Source organism: Parambassis ranga, chromosome 7, assembly GCF_900634625.1.
Source record: "Parambassis ranga chromosome 7, fParRan2.1, whole genome shotgun sequence".
Taxonomy (NCBI): Eukaryota; Metazoa; Chordata; class Actinopteri; family Ambassidae; genus Parambassis; species Parambassis ranga.
The window spans coordinates 1522396-1538533 of NC_041028.1; the positions used below are offsets into that span (position 1 = coordinate 1522396).

A 16138-nucleotide genomic window follows, 5' to 3' on the forward strand; every position below is an offset into this window, starting at 1 on the left:
TTTAGGTGCTTTTGAGGATTATGGCCCATGAACATTTGACTTTATTTTACTCAGAAAATGTCACAATTCTGATGATTCGCTTTGAAAAAGAACCACCAGCTTTACACTGAGAATCGATGATCGATTAACTTCTCCATTCAACCACTAACACTGAGGGAACTGTGCCCTCCTCCACCCACGGGGGAGGACTGAGAGGGAGGGAGGGAGGGAGGTGCAGACTCGGTTGGAATAGGTGCCTGGTGGAGCGACACAGAGAGAGGACAGAGCCCTCGCTGCAGGATTTCCCTCCCCCTTCCTCTCTCAGTTTTCTGCGGTCTCCGCTCCTTTCTTCTTTTCCACTTCTTCCTGATGCTTCTCTCCTGCAGGAGTTAGGCCCTCGTCTTCCTACACCCACACTACTGCTGAAACTTTCCTTCGCGCGAACAGGTGGAGGGAGATGATGGCGAGCGGACGTGCGTCGCTCGGCGCCGCGCTCTCCCACACGCTGTGGCCGCTGCTGGTGACCTGGAGCTGCTGCTGCCGCCACTTCGCGTCGGCCCAGGAGCTGCCAACCAACGGGGTGAACGGCTACAGCCTCCACCCGCCTTACTTCAACCTGGCGGAGGGTACCAAGATCACCGCCACGGCGACGTGCGGGGAGGACGACACCGGCAGGACGCTGCACGACCTGTACTGCAAGCTGGTGGGAGGCCCGGTGTCCGGGGACCCGAGCCAGACCATCCAGGTGAGGAGACTGTAAAGCTGCTCAAGACCGCGTTATACTTTCTGACTGTAGTGAGCTTTGAGTGCGTCAATGTGCACGATTAATTTAAATAAATGCACTCTGCAGTGCACGCGCAGGAGTGAGTTTACAGTCAGTTCAGCCTGAGCTGCAGCTGGCCTGTTGCCTTCAGGTGTCTGATGTGTGCTCAGCAGATGTCTGATGGTGTTTCTATGGGATAATCCCATGGAGGCTGCTTCACAACTTACTGATGTTTGTGCTTAATATTTGAATAATATCCCTGCATTGGCTGAATTCACTGTAAATCCAGTGAGTCTTTCAGCCTCCCTGTTTGCTGCAGTTGTTGTCTTGATAGATGCCAGCTTACACACTGACTTGGCAGCAGTCAGAGGGGTGGACCGGGGAGGTCAGCACTGAGCAGCTCTGTGCACGGATCTCCCAGCTGCTCTGCCAGGTCATTATTTCATGCACTGCTTCCTTTGTAGGACTTGGCAACACTTAACTCGGGCCACTTATATAAGGACAGGCAGCGCTTCACGGAAAGTAAAGAGGGCGACGCAGCAACCCTTAGCTTTCCACCCTGTGTTCTCCTTGATGTGTTTTTAATGTGATGTTTGTGTGCTTCCCATTGTGTGTGTTTAACAATTAATCCCCACTGGTACCAGCCGTTAACACACTGTTTCACGAGTTAACCATTAAAACACAGCCCTCATGCGATAACATGAAGGCTCCTCTGCTCCCTCTCTCCCACCTGTTCCCCACATTCCTCACAGCGACTGACCCGTGTCCTCCAATCAGACCCACTTTGTCCACTCTCCCACTACGTTACTGTGAGATTATCAAAACCTGAGTGCTGCTTCCTTCCTAAATGCTGGTGACACTGTGTGAAGTAAGGCAGAGTGGGAACGAAGGCAGCAAGACTCAAAAATGTGAGAGGACTGTGGGGTGACTCATTAACTTCCAGCCCTTCTGCAGCCTCACTTTATCCAGAGGATTAAGTTGTAAATATTCCCTCAGCGGAGTCTCCATTTGGTTTCGCAGCAGTTTGTGGGTGAAGTGGTGAAGTGGTGATGCCGCGGCTGTGATTAGCTCAGAAAATCTCAAAGGAAGAACTCGAGAAATCTGGTCATTAGCTCGAGGAATGGTGCATTATGTGTTCGGGCTAAGAGGTTTAGCCCACTTTGCTGGGCTTTTGTAGTTTTGGTCCACTTGTTGAGTTACCTCTGAATGTTACACACACAGAAAACACACACACACATTTTTTCTGTCAAGGTTAATCCTGTTTTGATTTGATAGCAAGATGTGGGAGTTTTTTTTTCTTAATTAAAAACAGCAGGAGGAACACTTGACAGAAGAGTGTGTGTGTGTGTGTGTGTGTGTGTGTGTGTGTGTGTGTGTGTGTGTGTGTGTGTGTGTGTGTGTGTGTGTGTGTGTCAGTCACTGCACATAAATTTCATGGAGAAGATTACAGTTAAAGTTAGAATAAAGCATTTAAAGCTTCAGTACAGTCACTCTAAAACTCTCTGAGGAGAATTCCAGCTGCTGTGTTTTCACATCAAACTTCTTTTCCTACGATTACTGATAGAAGAGAAATGAAGACAGGAGGAGAGGTTATGAAAGCGATACAAGAAGAAGGCCCAGAGTGATTTATAAAGAGTTAGTAGACGTATGCTGTATGTTAAAGTGGCAGGTGTTGACAGGGAAATTTATATATATATATAAAACAACAGGCGTGTAACATGGCAGGAGAGGAGTTTGTGCTCTACATGTTCTTTTCCATGTGGAGAGGAGAGGAGCGCGTTGAAAGAAAAATGAGGAGAGAGAGGCATGAAAGAGGGTTTGACAGCTCAGAGAGAAACACAGAGGCAGACTCTGTGGACATGTCACTACACTAAGCTTCCAGGTGGGGACTCTTTCTCTTTGTTCAGAACCAACTTAATTTGACTGCATCCACCTCCTTTTTTTGGGGTGGGGGGGCCAAAGGGTGCCAAAACACAAAAGGAATTCTAATTAAACGAAATAAACATAAATACAGAATATTATCACCCTTTGGGAATTCTGGGCCGGAGAGCGGTGTCCTCTGACCTCAGCGACCTGCAGTGATAGCATCTCCTGGCCTGGCCCTTTGTTCGGGTCTGCACTTGTTGAGTTTATGCTAACGCTTGCATCGGCAGCACTGGTCAGGTTAAACGCTCAGAACAACCAAACTGGATTAGCTGTGATCGAAGAGGATTTGGAAACCAAACAGAGGACGTGTCGGCCTCAGCCCGGTGCGTGCTGGGTTTCTCACCTGCAGCGCTTTTATTTCACCTTGAAAATGATGAGAAATACCACAAACTAATATTAATGTATGTGAGGAACAACAGCGTGGCTGTCGCCTCACCAGACCTTCCAGAATCCAGGCGTAAAAATCACAACACGTCCACTCAGAGCTGCTGCGGCGGTGTGAAAGAACAGGACACACATCCATCCTCCACCTAATCATGCTGCTCCAACGGGCCTTCAGTCAGCTCTCGGCTTCCCCCGAGGTGGCAATTCTTATCATTACTCTCAGGAGGAGGGTCCCCCCTGATGAGCCTGGTCCTGCTCAGGCTTTCTTCCAGTTAAAATGGATATTAACTGCTTGCTTCAGGGGGTTGATTCTACAACGATGTGGTCATTGCCCAACCTCTGCCCTGAGGCTGTATCAACAGTTGATCATTTGGTAATACTTACAGAAAATAGAGAAGACAGCAGCCAGGAGCGGACTTTAAGCTGCGTTAAAACCTCGAAGCAGGACAACAAGTTATCATATGTCAGTGTTGGTGTAGGTGGAGTCACCTCTCTGCTGCAATATTAGAAACTCGACCCAGGTCACTTCGGGGACAAAGAGCAGTGAAAGAAAATCCTTCTTTTCATAGATGTTTACTGAGCTGCAGAGAGGCTGGAATGCAACATAAGAGCGAGTGTGGTATCAGTGTGTTTGGTTTGTGGTTAGTCAGCTTTAAAAATGCACAATCAAAAGATTTACACTCTGTGGTTCTTGCGTCCTCTCAGGGCCAGTACTGTGACATCTGCAGCAAGGGCGACAGCGATCGGGCCCATCCCATCACCAACGCCATCGATGGCACAGAACGATGGTGGCAGAGCCCGCCGCTGTCCCGCAGCACCGAGTTCAACGAGGTCAACGTCACGCTGGACCTGGGACAGGTATGTCGTACTCCTCAGACTCTGGATTCTCTCTCTCTCTCTGCTCTGCTGCAGTGTGCTGCTTCCTCTCCTTCAGAGACTTCAGCCTTTTGTTCATAAATAACAAGGGAAAGATTTACATGATCTGTGGAATGTCTGGGTTCCCCTGTCGATGTACACGTTTGTGTTCCCTTTGCTTGGAAAGTGTAACATACAGCCTGCCTGTTGGTCTTTGTTTCCTGTTAGGACTGTCAGCATGCAGGCAAAATCTGTTTCTAGTCAAGAAGGGCAGCATATTAATGTGGTCTATAAAATGCTGCGTACAACCTCATCAACCTCATCCATCCCTTAAATCAGCTCCTTAAACCTCAAGCACACAAATGAAGAATCAGGCAGTTTCTGTCTTGATTCAGAGCTTTCCTCTGTTGTCTGTGATGTTATTCATGCACAAGAAGACAATGACACATTTATAACACACAAAAACCCCTCGCTGCACACTCGGCCTCGCCGTGCTCCAAGTTAACCTGCTTGTGTTTTTGAACGTCGGTCCTGAACAACCTCTTCATCTTCCTGAATGCAGCGCTTTTGGGCCAGGCTCTCCAGCTCGAGGGCCCTTCTCATTCATCAGTGAAGAGACACTTCCTCTCTCAGTGTGTGTGTGTGTGCACTTGTGTCTTTGACGAGCATGTTTTCTGCAGAAGCATTCCCTTTTCCCTCCTCCACGTATCGTCCCTTTTCTCTCCACTCTCTACTTTCCCCCTTTTCTCTCTCTCAGGGTTGAAGGGCTCAATAGAGAAGCAGGGAGCTGTGACAATCAGTGTGTGTCTGTGTGTGTGTTTGACTTGTAATCTGTATCTTTTACGAGCCTGTTTACCTTGTGGCAGTAATGAAAGAATGAATGAAGCCTTCAAAGAGCCGCGTGAATGCTCTCAGAGCTTGTTGTTGTCGTTGTTTCTACATTAAATGGTTGACGACCAGCTGCCTGCTGTTTTCAGCACTGAGGCCCTGATTATACTGTAGATAATATGCAAAAATAAGTAAATAAACAAATACTTTTTTGGTCCTGAAACACACACACACACAGCAAATTATTTATCGTTTGATTAAATTGATCAAATATTAGTATTAGCAGCATGTATTTCACATAAATCAGTCACAGAAGGGACTTTAACTGAGAGAGAGAGAAGAGGGGGAGGGTCTCTAGTTACCAGGTTGTAGTTTTGACTTGAAAGAATGTAGGTGTGTGTGTGTGTGTGTGTGTGTGTGTGTGTGTGTGTGTGTGTGTGTGTGTGTCCGTGGGTCCATGACAGGGTCCAGAGAGGGTGTTGAAGACCCCACCCACCCAACCCCCCCACCTCCTCTTGAATGAAAGAGAGAGGAGTGAGATTGGAATGTCAGTTAACCTGTCTCAACCCGCAGAGGGGAAGGCTTGTTAAATTACCCCGACTCCCTCTCAGGCTGTTTCCTCTCTGCCTGCTGCAGCTATGAAAAACCTGACATAGTCCGGTGCAAGGCCGGCTCCTCTGACCATGGGTGGGTGCAGAGATTGTAATATATATCTGTGTAGACCCCTGCCTTCCACCTTGTGCACAAACATGCCACCTCTGGAGCTGAGAAACGTGGCCCCTGGGGGCCTGCTCCTAAAGCGAGTCAGTCCTCATACCCCTCCATGTTAAACTGTCTAACTTTAAAGCTGGATAAAGATGAAATTCTCTTGGAGAGAAGTTCAGTTGGCAGTGATATGGTGCAGTCACTGTCAGCTCAGTTTATCAGAACATCACCGGCAGCACAGACTTCACCCCTCAGTTTACTACAGAGAGAATGTCCGACCTACTTTCAAACATTTTATTTACAATTCTGATCCCTCTAAGCCTCCACTTTTTATTTTCAGATATAAAATATTCCAGAGCCTCCTCCTCCTCCTCCTCCTCCTCTCTGAAGCTTCTATCTTTTACAGATAACATCCATCTTAATATAGACCTGGTTTATCTCCTCCACTCTCTTGTCTTCTTTCTCATGCAGTCTTCTGCTCCTCCTTTCCCTCCTCATCCCTGCTTCACCTTCTGCTGGTGCCTCCTGTATCATCTCATTATACAGGAAAACAACCTGTTTTTTTTATTTGCCTCCATGCAGACGATATGATTTTTAGATTTCTATTGCAAACACTGTTACAGTCACAAGTGAAAAGGAGAATTCTCCGGTGCAGGGTCTCATCATTTTTCATATCTATACTCGATTAAACAATATATCTGCTCTTTGTCTGATCCTGTTTTATATGCACACTGGAAAAAAACAGAGGAGTGATGACAGCTGTCGGATGAACTGTAGGAAGAATATGAATCATCCGGTGAGCTCATTGTTGGTGAACACAGTTCACTGTTGTGTTGTACTGATCCGACATTAGTGATGTTTTCACTCAGCATGTGTAGCTGCATTCCTCAGATGAAGTGGAGGAATTGTTATTGCAGGTAAATGGAAATAGAAAAGCCAATAAATACAGTATGAAGAGGAGGAGGAGGAGGAAAGACATGAGAAAAGAGGTGAAAAGGAGGAAGGAGGGTGAGGGCATGGAAAGAGGAGGAGAACAGGAGATGCTTGTCTGTTGCAGTAGGTTATTATTAGACCACAGTTTGGGCTTCAGTGGGGAATGTGTGTGCATGTTCTTCAGGTGAGGTCTTCTGTTTTCCATAATCTTCCCACCTTGGAAAGAAAAAACGGGCACGTTTGAGCTGTGCAGAGCTGCAATAGAGACGACACGTCTTCATTTTATTACTTTAATAATTTAATGAATTTATTTGCAGGATGAAATGTGTTCTGAATTGTGTCCATTTTGAAGATTTAGTGTGCAGATGTCACCTCATTAAGATTCCAGATCTATAAAATATTCAAAATATTCAAGCTGACATTTATATGTGCATATGATGATTGACTCACATGTGACCAGCAGTCACATGACAAAACATCTGTGAGTATTTGGCTGATCAGCTGATGAAAGATGATGAGAGATGTAAAAGTTCAAATAGTGAAATATCATGTTTGACGTCTCTCTGCTTGGAGCCTTGGTTGTGCTGTTCTGGTAGATTTTTGAATTGCAGTGAACAATAAACCCACATCGACCATAAGTCGAGTGTAAAACCTCAGACTTTCTTTGGGGTTTTAAGGGTTAAGCAGCATTATGCATGTGGAATAGGGCAGATATTGCAGCTCAGGATGATTTTTTTCTTTCTTTGACTTGACGACTTGATGTTTATTTGTCACACACACACTTCATATCCTGGAGTGTTGGCAGATTTCCGTGCAGCATAAACAAAGACACACACACACACACACACACAGTGTTACGGTAGCTCCATTGTTCAGTGTGCGTAAGAGCAGCCACAGTGTGCCAGCTGCCCCTGATTGAATTCTTCCTCCTATTGATGTGGTTTTGATCTTTTAAGTGCCAGCCGGCTCCGACCTGCAGGGTGGAGGTTACTGTGGAAAATCACAACAACCTCTGGTGTACATTGGAGGGAGTAGAGCAGTTTTAATGTTAAAATCAAGCAATAGATTCTGACCACAATAAACTGGGACTAAATACAAGACAGTGAGAGGAAATGACCCTTTAACACATGAGATGACCATCAGTGGCTCACAAAGCTGTGCTGCAGCTCTCTGCCTGTGTGTGTGCAGGCAGAAGCAGTCAGTGTGTGTTTTGTATTCACACTGATGCATGCGTGTGTGTGTGTGTGTGTGTGTGTGGCTTGCAGATTGCAATCAGTGTATTCTCAGCCAATTCTGTTGTTTACAAGTTAGAACCGTGTTTGGGGGATTTGGCTCTGCACAGACACACTTTACTCAGGTGTGACGTCTTTGTGTGTTTGTGTGTGTGTGAGAGACTTTTTAAGATATCATCTTTAATTCAGACTGTCTCACGCTGCGGTTTCTCTCGCTCGCTGTCTCTCTCTCTCCTCTCAGCCACAAAGACCTCCTGTGCAGCGTTTGACAGAGTTGGGATGAAAAAAACAGGAGAACAGGAGATTAAGATGGATATATATGGACATCAGATATCGTTCTCTCATTCCTGGATGTCACTTTTTTCCTTCAGTTTGGTGAAAGGAGTCCAAAAATCAAACACTGCTGTGTTGCATGTGTAGCCTGCAGTCGAACTCTCAATGATTTCGAATAAGGCTCATCCTAGTTGTGTTCCAGTTTGCACAGATACTGCACAGTAGGTTGTTAATGTTGTCATTTCTCTTTGTCACCATGGTCACACCGATAAGACGGACCCATAAATGACAGCGCTGCCTCACAGGAAGCTGATTGCTCCAAAACACAACACACAACTCTGACAGGATCAAGGTGCTGAAGTCTGCAGCCCGATGAGCTGCATCACCAGGCGACGGTTATCTACAGCCTGCTTCCTGCCTTTCCTTTAATGTTTTCCAGCTCCCTCTGGTCGGTGTGAACATGCCACAAAGTCGGCTTTATACATGAATTATCTGTTAGCATCATCATTAAGTCATTCTTGTTCTCTTTCAGTTGCGGTAGTTTCCCCAGTGATTCAGCCAACCACACATTTTAGTCACACATTACCCAATAGTGGCTTCTTTCTGTCTCTTAATTTACATCTTCTTCCCCTCTCTGTCATTTCGAGGGCTCAACAGTTGCCCTCATTCATCCCTCTGTCCTTCTTGGTTCACTTTTGTCACTGGCCTTCATCGTTCCCCGACGTTTCCCCCTCTTTTGTCCGTCACGTTCAGGGTTAAACGTTGCCTCTGAAACTGTGTCCCCCTCACACAGACACACAAATGCTGACACACAGTGCACATTTTTCTGTCATTCATTGTGTGAACTGGGCAGGAAAATGAGCACAGAGAGGCAAAGAGAGAGGGAGAAAGAGTGGGAGACAAATCTGACCTTAATAGGAGTGATTCAGGTTTGAGTGACGGGAGAGAAAGAAAAAACCATGACGTCATCTCAGAGATAAAAAGGAGGGATGAAACCCGTCCAGAATAGTTGGACTGCTCCTGTTGTAGCTGTGTGTGCTGTTGTAGCTTTGGGTGGAGTTTATGTTGGCTTCACTTTTGGCTTGGTGTTCTGACAATTTAAGATAAATGCAGCGTTCCGACCACGATGGACATCATTTCATATCTGACAGTTGATGTATTAGGCTGCATGGTGTTTCACCGGGGGCCAGTTATTCATTGGTTAAATATTTCCACTCGCATAAGAGGGGAGAAAAACAAGGATAGTGTGGCAGACGGCATCGATTAAAGTAAATACAAACCCTAAACAAAAATGAAATCGTAACTCAATCAAAACTAGAACAAAAAGCCTCCAGTATATAAGCACAGCTGTGGCGCTGTTGGTTTTGATTTATTTAATGATTTTTTAGTGGTGTTAAAGCATAAAGGTCCTTGAAATGCTCATTGTCATTTAGTGTAAACTGTACTTTGATGCTTTCTTAAACTCCTGACATGGTGGCAGATTAGAAGTACATGCACGCTTCTTGAATAAAATCCCTTCATAGATTTAAAATGAAAAACTGAAGGGTAGAGGAATAAACCTGGTTAGAGGAGTTAAATAGTTCAGTATCCCTGTGACCTGTCTGACGTCTCTTCACTTCTAGCCATGATTTTGATTTGACCCCTCGCTATATGGTCAATAATATAATTTCTTGTTTATGAAATGTCTTTTTTCAACTGTGTGTATTTAGTTCTAAACACTGTGGATGGAGGGGAAGGTGTGGTGATTGAAGGAGGAGGAGAACAGGAAGGGGTAGAGGGACGGAGAGACGGACTCCAGCTGGGAGTGACAAGAAGGCCTTCATATACTCAGCTTTGATTGAAATGTTGAAGTGTGTGTGTGTGTGTGTGTGTGTGTGTGTGTGTGTGTGTGTGTGTGTGTGTGTGTGTGTGTGTTATCAAAGCAGAGGAAGTGATTATAAGAGGACACCTCCCACCCTTATCGCTGCCCAGTTCAGATGTTTTACATCCAAATGTGCAGTTATGTTTTTCATGCTTTGTGTGTGTGTGTGTGTGTGTCTGTGTGTGTCGCTCTTTAGTCATGCATGAAGTCTGTTCCAACCTGTAGATCTGTCACAGGTCAAAGGTCATTGTCAGGCTGTTCAGTTCTCAACTTCCTGCTGCTTTGAACTCCCTGACCGCCCCTAACACACACACACACACACACACACACACACACACACACACACACACACACACACACACACACACACTCCCCTCCCCTCCCCTCCCCTCCCCTCCTCTCCTCTCCTCTCCTCTCCTCTCCTCTCCTCTCCTCTCCTCTCCTCTCCTCTCCTCTCCTCTCCTCTCCTCTCCTCTCCTCTCCTCTCCTCTCCTCTCCCTGCTCTCATCCATCTCCTCCCTCCTATCTTGTCTGCCAGCCTGCTTCCCCTCTCTGTTCCTCCGTCTGACCTCTCTTCAGCTCTGTTATCTTTGACAGCTGAATCTGCTACTGGAGGGCAAGGAGAGGAATCCTTAAATACATCACATGACATACATGATGAGGGATATGTACGATATTTCAACCAATTTATTCTACAAGGCAAATAAATGTGGAAAATTCTGGACCCTTCACTGCAACTAGGGAGCCGTGCTTGACTCAACAGTTATATTACAAAACTTCAGCCAGTTGGGCTGATCTGCAGGCCGTCATGATTTCAGCCTGGTGTTATGCTGCGGTAGCCTCAGTTCTCTGTGTAGCCATGATTGTGCTGTTCCTGTAGAGGTGCAGGGGGTTTTACAGTTCACCATTTAACCAAATAACAATCCAGATATTGGAGCAACCCTTCCTGTTCCTCACAGACGTCAGCTTCAGCCCACAAAACAAGGCCAGAAAATCTTTGCACAAGCCCTCTGGTTCAGGCATGTCGGCCCTCTCCCAACAGGCCCGAGCGACCCCGAGCGTCCATTCAGCTCTGGCCCCTTTTGTCTCTCAGTGTTTGCTCACCCTCACAACCTCCCTTTTGATGCAGCAGTGGTCCTGGGCCCTCCCAATGACTTAGCATTCAGAATTCTTCTCAATGGAGCCTTTATCACACCATTGTGTCAGTGAGAGTGTTTGGCCCATTGAGAAAGGCCGCGGCGAACAAACACGGAGGAAACAGTTGGTCGTGAATGTCTCAGATCCTTCAGAGAGAGGCGGAGGAAAATGAGACTCAATGGGGAATTAATTAAAAAGGAGATTAGATTGGTTAATCAGTCACTTAAAGAGCTTTAAAACAAACACCACGACTGTATTTCTCTTATATTTATACGTTAGCTTACTTACTTGGCAATACACAGACAGAGGACAGTCAGCTTGAAGGTCTTTTTATTCACCTTAAACACCTGGTGCTTTTTCTTACTCCTTTTTTTAGCTCCTGTTCTTTGCTCACTGCAGTATAAAGTCCTGCACCTCTACAGAAGCATCAGTCATGTCAGATGTAGAAACAATTCAAACATGTTCTCATGCTGTAGTTATTTAAATATTTGCATTTGGATCTGCCTCAACAAACCTGGTTTTCTCTGTAGAAAGCCTGAAGATCAGCCAAATGATCACAGAATTATCGAGTCAAACATGGAGTGCAGAATGTTTTCTTTCGTACTGAATCTTACGTAAAAACTTTATTTTGTGTCACATGATGCGTTCAAGGACCAATCAGCAGTGTCTGGCTGGGATGAACATGTTATTTTTTGACCCATTTTAAAATATTGTGGTTTAGAGATGTCCGCTCAGTGTAGGAGATTTATTTCATAATTTCAGATATAAAATCCCAGCTGAGCTGTCTGTCCAGCTGCAGTGTGTGTCTGTGTCTGTGTGTGTCTGTGTGTGTGCAGCTTCCTCTTTAGACAAAACCCAGACAGAAAAACAGGTTCTGCGCCAGGCTCGTCCTCCCTGAAGGACACAAGTGACTTTGAGGGTTTTTCTTCCTGTTCTGCCAAGCCAGGCTAAGAATAGCCCGATGCTAATGTCTGCCTGCTATCACACAATGAGCTCATTTTGTGCGATATAAAAAGTCAGATGTGTCAGACGGGCCGGATTTAACTCTGATACACTGTTTACTGTAAAACGTCCCCCATCTTACATAGATCCTCTGAACCAGGTGTTTTTGTCCACATTGTGTCTCCGGTATCAGCTGCGTTTGTTGCATGTTTGTATTTATTTTTGTCATTTTTCATGCTGCAGTTTCATCTTGTGTTTCCTCTTTGATGATGAGTCTGGTCGTGCTGTGTTGATTGTGATTACATTAGGCTCCCCACAGGGTTCTAATGTGTCCCTGCTTATGGCAGATGTTAACATGCTAACATGCTAACTTGTGTGAAACATTGAAGCGAAGATACTCTTAATGCCGACAGATTAAAAGTATCATTGTGCACATGTTAGAATGTTAGCATTCAGATCAAAGCACCACTCTCCTAAGTATAGCTTCATCTAGCTGCTGCACGGCTGTAACAACAACAGTTTTCACAATATTTTCTGCTTTAAGCGTCCTAGGATGTGTTTATGTATGCCCTAATTTAGTGCAATTAAAAGCAGCGTCCGTCCTAGTCCCTTTTTTCTAAAGCCTCTTCAGGAAGTCTGGAATGTGGTTGTCTTTGAAGCCTATCAGCACTTTTATCACTTATATATTTCAGTTATCAGCGCTTTCCATGAAAAGAGGGGAAAAAAGTGGGCAAACAGACGATAAAATGTGAGCAAAAGCGTAAACAGAGTGGGAGCAGAGGGACAAAGAGAGGGCTGCCCTCCTTAATGTGACAGTAAATATTGGTTTCTACCAGGTCAACACGCAGCAGGTTGTTTGAGTTTCTCCTCTTTTCTTAGCTGGTGACTGAAATGAAGGAGAGAGGGGGAGGAGGAGGAGGACATGTAGGTCAGTAAGTTCACCTTCAGTTCCACTCTAGCACTGAAGGCAGCACAGAAAATCTAGTTTTAAGTTTCCAATATGTACACTTCTGTACCTAGATCACCATTTTTAAAGAAGGTTTAAGTTTCTGCAGAGATTTAAAGGATGCTGTCGCACCGTCAGCTTGTGTGGCTGCAGGTTGAAGAGATGAGGAGAAGAAGAGGGAGGATGGTAAACACCGGGAATGTTTTCCCATAGTTAAGTCATAAAAGTGTGAATGGGAGTGGAACAGAGGTGTGTGTGTGGAATGAGGGTCAGTTTGTTCTACACACATGCAGGCGCAGAGAAGAATACAGCGGAGTGTATTGTTTAAATGTCAGAATTTAAACTTGGGACTTTCAGACAGTCCTGCATCTGATTTTCCATCTGTGTGTGTGTGTGTGTGTGTGTCCATAACAGCGGGCGCCTAACAGTGTTTTAATGGAGCTTAGAGTTCAGACTGTGACTAACCGCGGCGTGCTTCGCTGAGCAAAGTCCACATTCAAAACCCCATCACACTGGGAGCGCTGCGGTCACTACCTGCAGGGGAGACGGTGTTTGCGGTTAGGATAAAGGGTGAAGGGTTACGAGTGCGTTTCTGAGCGCTACACTTGTTCCTCTTCATAAATCTCCGACCTGGGGTTTGGACAAATTAACGAGACACCAGCAGCTGTTGGCAGGGATTGAACTTGTGACCCTGTGAACATCAGCAGGCCCCATTCAGCGCCATCAAAGCAGACAAGAGATACAGAAAGACATTTGTAATGACAGGCAGACATAGAGGAGGTGTTTATTAGTGAGGGGGGGGACAAGCTGAGAGCTGCAGCAACTGTGACTGCTGCCATTTAAGCCAACAGCTGGGGAGCATCAGCATTACCAGTCCCCATTAACAGCCAGCCTTACACTGTAACACATGCTGGGAATGTTTGGCACGCTGGATAAGATTTCCGTCTGGGTGATGGACATCATATGCACCAAGAAATGCTAAGCTAACATGGCTAGACACATGTCTGCATAGAGTTTAAACATCTTAAAGAAGGTCAGGAACATGGACCAGGAAATGCCTTTTATTCTGAAACCTCTAACTGGACGTTAAATGTGCTACTTTATTTTGAAAGTTCCAATCTAGCCATGGGCTGTCTTTCTTCATGCTTCACTACATCCAAGCTACCTAGCCAGAAAGCTGGTGTGGTCGTTCATTGATGTCCCAACCTCTAACTCCACCATCTTGAATTGCAGCTGGCAAAGGTTGTGGAAGTCTTATTGTCTCAGCAGACGCTGAAATAGTTGACTTTCAAAATAAAATGCTTGCATATTTCACATTTACCTTCCTGTCAGACCTTTCAAAATAAACTTGTTTTTGTGAGGTAGCTTTTAGGCTATAAGTCTTCGTCCCAAGACCATCCGTTTGGTTAAATTAGAAAAAAGTCAGGTGATTTTGGTGCTAGTGGCTAATTTAGGAGTGTGTGTTCTGCAGGTTCTGACCTTTGACCTCTCTGTGAATCAAGAAAGTTGGTGACAAGTAAAAATGTCCCTCCTTCGGATCTGATCTGATCTTTTCTTGCTTAATGTATCCTCCTAATTTGCTGCTTACTGTGCTAGTGAAACATCACCTGACAGACGGTTAGCTATCTCCTCCTCCTCCTCCTCCATTGCTTTCCTGAGATCTTCTCCTCCCCTCTCATTCTTATCGCTTATCCTCCTCCTCTTCCTCCTCCTCCTGTCCTTCAGTAATTACAGAATGTGACCAGCTGTCTGTTATATTAAGGGATGGACGGGGCACATGAAAGCAAGAGTGAATCCGGAACATGCAGAAAGTCAAGGTCAGGGCAGACGCAGCCTCTCTTCCTCCTCCTCCTGTCCTCCTCTCTTTAATTCCACTGTGGAAACATTTCAGCAGGTTTTTCCCAGAGTGAGTTTCAGGCTGGTTTCTGGCGTTAAGTGTATCTATGAGGAAGGTGGGGAGTCTCTAAACTTTGTCCACATTATCTTATCACTTTGACAGATTGGTTTAACCCTTTACAAATTGGAAGCAAGCGTGTCCTTTCTTTTTATTGGCTGCGTTTTCACTGCACCAGATGTTGCTGTAAGACTCGTGCAGCCGTCCTCTTCACTCTGGGCGCCTCTCTGGTGAGGTGTTCCAGGTATGGCCTGATGTGCTCCTGTAGGACAGCAGTGTGTCATGAGACGTGTGGTTGTTAGTCACGTCTAATGCAAGCTAGTTCTTCTCCAGTGTAACACAGCTGTAAATCCTAGTTTTTACAGACCTTGGAAGAATCAGAGGAGTTAGCTGCATGTTTATGTACACACAGGATTACTGGGGACAAAATGTCCAACCTTGGTAGATATGTCCTTAAGTCTAAAACACACAAAGATGGAAAGATGGTTTCTCTGTCAAATAAAACATCCAGCATTACACTGAGGACACACACACACACACACAGTGCAGGAGTTTCCATATCCTGAGGGGATGTTGAACTGTCAGACAGAGTTGTGGAATGAGGCATCAATCTGCAGAGGAACCCAGAGCACACACTGTTCCTCTGGGTTCCTCTGTTTCACATCAGACATGTTTGAAGTTTTTTTTTTTTAAAAAAAAACATTTGCTGAACATTTCATTCATGAATTAGAATTATGCCTCAAGATTAACATAGACCTCAGCTTCTTTTACCTCCAAGTGTTCAAATCTGTGACCTCACACAAAGTCACTAAACCTGTCCAGGATAATGAGCCTTTTCCCAGCCTCCTCTCCTCTCCTCTCCTCTCCTCTCCTCTCCTCTCCTCTCCTCTCCTCTCCTCTCCTCTCCTCTCCTCTCCTCTCCTCTCCTCTCCTCTCCTCTCCTCTCCTCTCCTCTCCTCTCCTCTCCTCTCCTCTCCTCTCCTCTCCTCTCCTCTCCTCTCCTCTCCTCATTCATCTTTCCTGATTAGAGACCTCAGTCAGTATTTCCATGATGGAAGTCCTCTCTCTTATCTCTTCTCCTCCTCCTCCTCCTCCTCCTCCTCACGTCTGCTTTTCTTCTTCTACTATCTTGCCTGCTCTTCTTTTCAGCTGTCACCCTGTTCCTCCTCTCTGTCACCTCTCTTGCTGCTTCTGGTGGTGCCGCTCTAGAAGTGCACAGATGCATTAACAGGCTAGTTAGCGACTAGTATTAAGGTTTCAAGACTTGATGTCTTCTGTATGATTTCCTTTTTTGTCTTTTAAGTGTAGTCTACTAGACTTAAGACCTGTGGTGAGACATTTTAGTCTTTAGATTCCTCCTTTAACAGATCATGGTATTTCTGACTGTGTGACATCCCTGGAACGCCTCGTCTTCACCCAGCTTTTCTCCCTCCTGCCCCGACACGTCTCAGAGAGAGAGGGTATATTTGTGCTGGAGCTT

General features: G+C 45.5%; 1 protein-coding gene across 1 annotated transcript in view; it reads left to right on the plus strand.

Annotated features, from left to right (window-relative positions):
* The first annotated feature begins 267 nt into the window (after positions 1-267).
* lama5 (laminin, alpha 5) overlaps positions 268-16138 on the plus strand; it is a 53459-nt gene continuing 37588 nt past the window's right edge. The window contains 2 exon segments of the mRNA XM_028409368.1: positions 268-724; positions 3758-3910. Of these exon segments, the coding sequence (XP_028265169.1) occupies positions 437-724; positions 3758-3910 (441 nt within the window). The 5' untranslated portion in view covers positions 268-436.